The sequence below is a fragment of the Salvelinus fontinalis genome, chromosome 7 (genome assembly GCF_029448725.1).
Source record: "Salvelinus fontinalis isolate EN_2023a chromosome 7, ASM2944872v1, whole genome shotgun sequence".
Classification (NCBI taxonomy): domain Eukaryota; kingdom Metazoa; phylum Chordata; class Actinopteri; order Salmoniformes; family Salmonidae; genus Salvelinus; species Salvelinus fontinalis.
The window spans coordinates 64,115,946-64,124,082 of NC_074671.1; the positions used below are offsets into that span (position 1 = coordinate 64,115,946).

General features: G+C 40.1%; 1 protein-coding gene across 1 annotated transcript; it reads right to left on the bottom strand.

Annotated features, from left to right (window-relative positions):
• Positions 1–5,080: 5,080 nt before the first annotated feature.
• Positions 5,081–6,464, bottom strand: LOC129860213 (zinc finger protein 239-like; the record flags this gene model as incomplete). The annotated part of the gene is made up of 1 exon (XM_055930603.1): positions 5,081–6,464. A coding segment is annotated over one exon (1,179 nt), but the record flags the coding sequence as incomplete, so codon positions are not given.
• Positions 6,465–8,137: the final 1,673 nt, after the last annotated feature.

Here is an 8,137-nt window from a genome sequence, read left to right on the forward strand (position 1 = left end):
GATGTTGTAACATTGCTACGGGGACGTGCTTCCATTCAGCGACAAGAGCATTAGTTAGGTTGGGCACTGATGTTGAGCGATTAGGCCTGGCTCGCAGTCGATATTCCAATTCATCCCAAAGATGTTTGATGAGGTTGAGATCAGGGTTCTGTGCAGGCCAGTCAAGTTCTTTCAAACCGTTTTTGACAAACCATTTCTGTATGGATGTCTATTTATGCTCAGGGGCATTGTCATACTGAAACAGGAAAGGGCCTTCCCCTTGGTGCCACAAAGTTGGCAGCACAGAATCATCTATAACGTCATTGCATGCTGTAGCGTTAAGATTTCCCTTCACTGGAACTATGGAGCATAGCCCGAACCATGAAAAGCAGCCCAAACCATGAAAAGCAGCCCCAGACCATTATTCCTCCTCCACCAAACTTTACAGTTGGCACTGCATTGGGGCAGGCAGCGTTCGCCTGGCATTCACCAAACACAGATTTTTCCGTCAGACTGCCAGATGATGAAGCGTGATTCATCACTCCAGAGAACACGTTTCCACTGCTTCAGAGTCCAATAGCGGCGAGCTTTACACCACTCCAGCCAATGCTTGGCATTGCGCATGGTGATCCTAGTCTTGTGTGCGGCTACTCGGCCATGGAAACCCATTTCATGAAAGTCCTGACGAACAGTTCTTCTGCTGCTGTTATTTCCAGAAGCATTTTGGAACTCGATAGGACAGGCAATTTTTACGTGCTACGCGCTTCAGCACTAGGCGGTCCCGTTCTTTGAGCTTGTGTAGCTTACCACTTCACGGCTGAGCCATTCTTGCTCCTAGACGTTTCCACATCACAATAACAGAACTTACAGTTGACCAGGGCAGCTCTAGCAAGGAAGAAATTTGACGAACTGACTTGTTGGAAAAGTGGCATCCTATGATGGTGCCACATTGAAAGTCACTGAGCTCTTCAGTAAGGCCATTCTACTTCCAATGTTTGTCTATGGAGATTGCATGGCCGTGTGTTTGATTTTAAACACCTGTCAGCAGCGGGTGTGGCTGAAGTAGCCAAATCCACTATTTTGTGTGTGTATATATAGTGTACTTAGCATGTTAATTAATGTTTGCAACAACAAATTGGAATTTGTAAAATATCATATGTATCGCAAATTCGTAACAGTGTACGAATTGTAATTCATACTATACATCTTAGAAATCGTATTACATTCATAGGCCAATGTAACATAACATACTGTGTCACACTAAATTGAGTGGTATGGTTTTGCTCTGACACCAAGTTCTCCCTCTGCAGTTCTCTGTGGGAATGAGCTAGTAGACACGTGTCAGATAGAGATGATGTGATGATCAGTTTTCTGTGGGAATGAGTTAGTAGACAACATGTATCAGATAGAGATGGTGTGATGATCAGTGTTCTGTGGGAATGAGTTAGTAGATACAACATGTATCAGATAGAGATTGTGTGATGATCAGTTTTCTGTGGGAATGAGTTAGTAGATACAACATGTATCAGATAGAGATGATGTGATGATCAGTTTTCTGTGGGAATGAGTTAGTAGATACAACATGTATCAGATAGAGATGGTGTGATGATCAGTTTTCACCATTACTTTGGGTGGATTCTTTTTTACTACATAATGACTTTTGTTTAATGATACAGTCATTTAACATGACCTTGTGATAGCTATGAAACAGCTACCTGTTTATTAAATTGTCTTTTAAAACTAGATTCATTATTTTAGTCATTGATAATTAATGCATTTGGATAACTGTAATGAACTTAATTTATCTGCTAATGAAAAATAAACATTCTACATTAATTTGTGCTGGTCAACCTTTGTTTTGTGGGTTATCTATACAGAAAATACAATGTTTTTGTTTAATTCACGGCATTCAAAATAATTTACATGTCTATCTACTCAAAACATGTCACTACACCTTTACACATCACCATGGGGACAAACCAATTTGCTAGCCACCAGTAATTGCTACAATGCACACAAATAGATGTTTTGCAGTATAAAGGACTTACATATGTTTCTTGTTAAATAAAATGATATTGTGCAATGAAACCAAGTGTATTCATCATTTTGTTGAATTAAAAGTACTTACAAATGTTTGATTGTGTGCACTCGCTGTGTGATCTTTCATAGAACTCACCAGCATGTGGTCCTAAAGACTGGAAAGGAGTTGAGCCATCCCTATGGGTAAAGAATATGGTTTGGGATGAATCCAGAAAATAAAGACTGAGGTTAACACAGGCTTAGGAGATCTTATACGTTTTGTTCTACGAGATAATATCAGTAATTTAACATAACCTTTATGAATTATGAAGCCTTTAATGTGCTTATTTGATACATAAATGCATCAAAATGCAAAAAAAGTGATGTTAGCTGATGGAGATTAACTCATAGAACAAAACGTATAAGATCTCCTAAGCCTGTGTTTACCACAGACCTTCTTTTAGTGCCTACAAAATACCATTACTATTGCTCTCGATTACTTTGCAGCATGGGGAGGGGGCGTGATCACTGAGCGTGCATTCTTCTTGTTGGGTGTTTATTGGTGGTGTTCAGACCAACGTTAAAGGTGCATCACTGCCACCTGGCCTGGAGTGTGATAGAGACATGTGGTTCTGTCCTGGTGACATCACAGGGTCAGAGAGAACTCCTGACTAGTCATACCAAAACACTCCAGGCACTCGCCCATAAGAGCCATTCATACTGTCAGATCTAATATGAAGAACTGAATACAACCATAAGAACCATTCATACTGTCAGATCTAATATGAAGAACTGAATACAACCATAAGAACCATTCATACTGTCAGATCTAATATGAAGAACTGAATACAACCATAAGAACCATTCATACTGTCAGATCTAATATGATGAACTGAATACAACCATAAGAACCATTCATACTGTCAGATCTAATATGAAGAACTGAATACAACCATAAGAACCATTCATACTGTCAGATCTAATATGAAGAACTGAATACAACCATAAGAACCATTCATACTGTCAGATCTAATATGAAGAACTGAATACAAAAGAGAAGAGTTTGACCCGTACAAATTCATGTAACTTTATTTTTAATTGGCAGAATAATTAACTTAACTTATGCAGTTATCCAAACACATTCATGATCAATGACTTAAACAAATCTGCTTTTAAAAGAGAACTTAATAAACACATGTAGTTGTTTCATAACCTGTGTATCATTAAACAGTTGTTTAATAGCAAAAATAATCCCCCCAAACTAATGCTGAAAACTGATCATCTCTATCTGATACATGTTGTGTCTACTAGTTCATTCCCACAGAGAACTGCAGAGGGACAACCTGAATGAAAGCAAGTGCCCACAGCAATGTTCCAACATCTGGTGGGAAGCCTTCCCGGAAGAGGCTGTTATAGCAGCAAAGGGGGGACCAACTCCATATTAATACCCATGTTTTTGGAATGAGATGTTCGATGAACAAGTGTCCACATACCTTTGTTCATGTAATGTAGAATACAAATTGTAGGACATATAAATTACAATTTGTATGATATGTTATGAATTGGAATTTGTACAATATGTTACAAATGTTCAATATGTTACGAATTACAATGTATTGTTGTTAATGCTAGCTAGGTGGCTATGCTTTGGGTTAAGTTTAGGGTTAGGGGAAAAACTTTTTTTGGGGGGGAAGGGTTAGCTAACATGCTAAGGAGCAGCATGCTAAGCTAACATGCTAAGTAGTATCTAAAAAGTAGTAAGTCGTTGCAAAGTTGCTTATTAGCTAAAATGCTAAAGTCATCTGTGATGAGATTCAAACAAGCAACCTTCGGGTTGCTAGATGTTCGTGTTATACGCCCACCCATCCAAAGAGCAGGAGTAAGGCTTCTCTCCTGTGTGTATACAGTTGGTGTGTTTTTAAGCTGCCCAGTTGAAACTCTCCCAACAGACAGTCAGACCAGGCTGAGAGGGAAGCAGTACCACCCCGTCAACTGTTAAACTATAAACTGTTTGATTTTAAAATGAGAAGCCTCACAGAAGATATTTAACACTAAGTGAAAATCCAAGGTCATCTCAATATCTTTACAGTAGAAGCTAACAAAACACACCAAAACAGACAAGGTGCACAGTGATATGTAAAGTAAAGAGGTTAACATTCTATAACGCTCCCTTTCCTCTGCACAGTTCGCTCACAGTGAGAAACAATAGGATTACAATAGAGTGTTCTAAGCTTTCTTCATTTGATCCAGTTTACTGTTACAACTTATTTTACGACTCTAATCTTAATTGTTCTGAGAGAACTGGCAGTGGTGAGACCTCTTTGCTCTGTGATCTTCATGCTGTTGCTCTCAACACGGTCTCCTGTATGAGCATAGACAGACTTTACAATTGGAGGATGCATTTAATGCATATTCTATAATGATATTCAATAGGCTACATCTGTCCTGTCGGTACATATATGTGACAAATATATAATATCTTATAACTAACTCTATTAAAGGGAAATGAAGCACCAACCAAACATCAACATGTGAAAATGACATCATCAACCAATTAGTAGGCAATGCCTCCTCATAAATTGGTCAAAAATCACACGATGCCCACCGATGATGTCCTTAGAAACACTTATCTTCCTCAATCTACAGAAACACGCAATATTTACATGTTGATGTTGGGGTGGTGCTGGAGATGAGGAATATCCCTTTAAGTTAACAGTCTAAAATGTGCTAAATGCTCTGCAGTTGTGCATTTGGTTTGCTAATTTAGTAGTTAGTTAGCTAACTACTCCTGGATGCTGTCTAAAATATATATATATTTTTTGCGTTCAGTGAACTGTGAGTACCATTTTGTTGTTGCTTGTATAACTTTGAGCTGGGATGTCTGTTCTGAAAAAATACCTCGTTAGCATTCTCTATGGGATTGGTTAGTATCGCTAACCTTCGGAGGCATTGTGGGGTTTGAAAATAGCGCCCCTTGTGTTCTGTGCCAGTATTACCTAATATTCTGGTAGATCTGTTCTATGTGCACTATTTCTATGCTTCCCGTTCTGAAGTTTTGATTTTTTGCGTTTTTTACTTCCGTTTTTGTACAACAGCTGAAAATACAATATTTTGGTTATGGAAAATATATTTCACAGCGGTTTAGATGGTACAATGATTCACTACACAATGACTGCTTGTTTTGTCACAAACTGGAGGCTATTAGAACTATTGCAATTTTAACATCCAGGAAATGGTGAAGTGATTTCTACATAGTGCATCTTAAAGTGATGGAGTGACTTTAATTCTTAGCTGGTCTGAGAGAACTGATGAGGCTTCTGTCCTTTATGTATACATTTGTGGCGTTTTAAGGTATCCAATCGGGAGAAACACTTCCCGCAGTCAGTGCAGGAGTAAGGCTTCTCTCCTGTGTGTATACGTTGGTGTGCTTCTAAGTTTCCCAGCTGGGAGAAACTTTTTCCACAGTCAGAGCAGGAATAAGGCTTCTCTCCTGTATGTATTCGCTGATGACATTTTAACATATCCAATCGGGAGAAACTCTTTCCACAGTCAGAACAGGTGTAAGGCTTCTCTCCCGTGTGTGCTCTTTTGTGAACTTTTAGCTCAGCTGATGTTGTGAAGCACTTCCCACAGTCAGAGCAGGAGTAAGGCTTCTCTCCTGTGTGTATACGTTGGTGTGCTTCTAAGTTGCCCAGTTGAGAGAAACTCTTTCCACAGTCAGAGCAGGAGTAAGGCTTCTCTCCTGTATGTATTCGTTGGTGACATTTTAACATATCCAATTGGGAGAAACTCTTTCCACATTCAGAGCAGTAGTAAGGCTTCTCTCCAGTGTGCACTCTCTGATGAACTGTCAGAGCTTGTGATGTTTTGAAGCTCTTCCCACAGTCAGTGCAGGAGAAAGGCTTCTCTCCTGTGTGTATACGTTTGTGTGTTTTTAAGTTGCCCAGTTGAGAGAAACACTCCCCACAGTAAGAGCAGGAGTAAGGCTTCTCTCCTGTGTGTATACGTTGGTGTGTTTTTAAGCTGCCCAGTTGAGAGAAACTCTTTCCACAGTCAGAGCAGGAGTAAGGCTTCTCTCCTGTGTGTATTCGTTGGTGGGTTTTTAGGTGGCCCTGTTGAGAAAAACCCTCCCCACAGTCAAAGCAGGAGTATGGCTTCTCTCCTGTGTGTATTCGATGATGTGTTTTTAAGTGTCCCTGTTGAGAGAAACTCTCCCCACAGACAAAGCAGAAGTATGACTTCTCTCCAGTGTGCACTTTCTGATGAGCTGTCAGAGCTTGTGATGATGTGAATCTCTTCTCACAATCTGTGCAGCAATACAGATTCTGGTCTGTGTGTATTTTTAGGTGTATTTTTAGATTTGATAGAATTGGGAAACTCTCCTCGCAATGTGGGCAGTGGTGAGACCTCTTAGCTCTGTGATCTTCCGGCTGTTGCTCTCTGGATGTAGAGAATGTCTCAACATGATCTCCTGTGTGAACAACATCAGAAGAACCAGTCAGTTGGTGTGATATACATGTCAGTAAAATGTATTTTATGAAGCCCTTTTTACATCAGCAGTTAAATATATCCAGCTTAAACCCCCAAAGAGTAAGCAATGCAGATGTAGAAGCACATTGGCTAGGAAAAGGAGGAACCAGGCTGTGAGGGGTGGCCAGTCCTCTTCTGGCTGTACCGGTAACATATGAACTCATCAGTAAGCTGTACAATACAAACGGGGAACACATCTATTCTAAAAGTGGGTAACAGTCAGGCTTGTAGTCTATATAAATGCAACATGTAAAGTGTTGGTCGAAAGGTTTCATGAGCTGAAATAAAAGATCCCAGAAATGTTTCATACTCACAAAAAGCTTATTTCTCAAAAATGTTTACATCCCTGTTAGTGAGCATTTCTCCATTGCCAAAATAATCCATTCACCTGACAGGGGTGACATATCAAGAAGCTGATTAAAAAACATGATCATTACACAGGTGCACATTCTGCTGGGGACAAAATGCCACTAAAATGTGCAGTTTTGTCACAACACCACCACAGACGTTTCAAGTTTTGAGGGAGCGTGCAATTGGCATGCTGACTGCAGGAATGTCCACCAGAGCTGTTGCCAGAGAATTTAATGTTAATTTCTCTACCATAAGCCACCTCCAACACCATTTTAGAGAATTTGGCCCTTATGTCCAATCAGCCTCACAACCGCAGACCATGTGTAACCACACCAGTCCAGGACCTCCACGTCTGGCTTCTTCACATGTGGGATCGTCTGAGACCAGCCACCCGGACAGCTGATGAAACTGAGGAGTATTTCGGTCTGTAATACAGCCCTTTTGTGGGGAAAAACTCATTAAGATCTTTTGGGCCTCGCTTCCAAGTGGGTGGACCTATGCCCTCCCAGGCGCACCAATGGCTGCTCCCCATGTCTTAAGTGTAAAACTAATGATGACTCAATAATCCATGCCTTCTTGGAGTGCAATACATTAAAAAGTTATGGGCGGAGTTAGAAAGTTGGCAGAAGTTTTACAATGTAAATTTACTTTGAATCTGTCTATCTGCATATTTCAAGACATGGCATATGGGGGTGCAGTGAGCTACCCAATGGGGTAGACCATACTTTTCTCGTCAATGATTTTGGAAAAAATCCTCCATCTCCTCGACAGTGGATGAATCAAATGTAATATTTCAAATATTGAAAGGGTGTAATGAGAAAAACAGAACAGTACAAGTTGAGGCCATATGGCATAGAAAAAGTTCCAGGGGATGAAGGAGAGTGTGAACCATACATGATGTGTATGGTAGCAGTCGAACAGTTGCAAATAGATTCATTTTTTCATGGCACACAAGACACCCGTCTGATTGGCTCCTGTCTCGGTGGACTAATCCATTGCGGAGGCCATAGAGATGGCACAGTCCATCACTAAGACATGTGCTACTGAAATTGTATATGGTTATATTATGTAATAACAATGGTGCAACACTAATAAAAATTACATTATTTTATAACATGCGCTTTCTCCCACGTTAGATAGCGGTCACTGTCTGCGATTCTGAAACAATACTTTTGAGGAGTGTGGAAACCAACTTAAATAGATCTGTAATCAATAGCCTAACTGTTAAATGTGCCTGGTTTTAGAAACCATCCATATT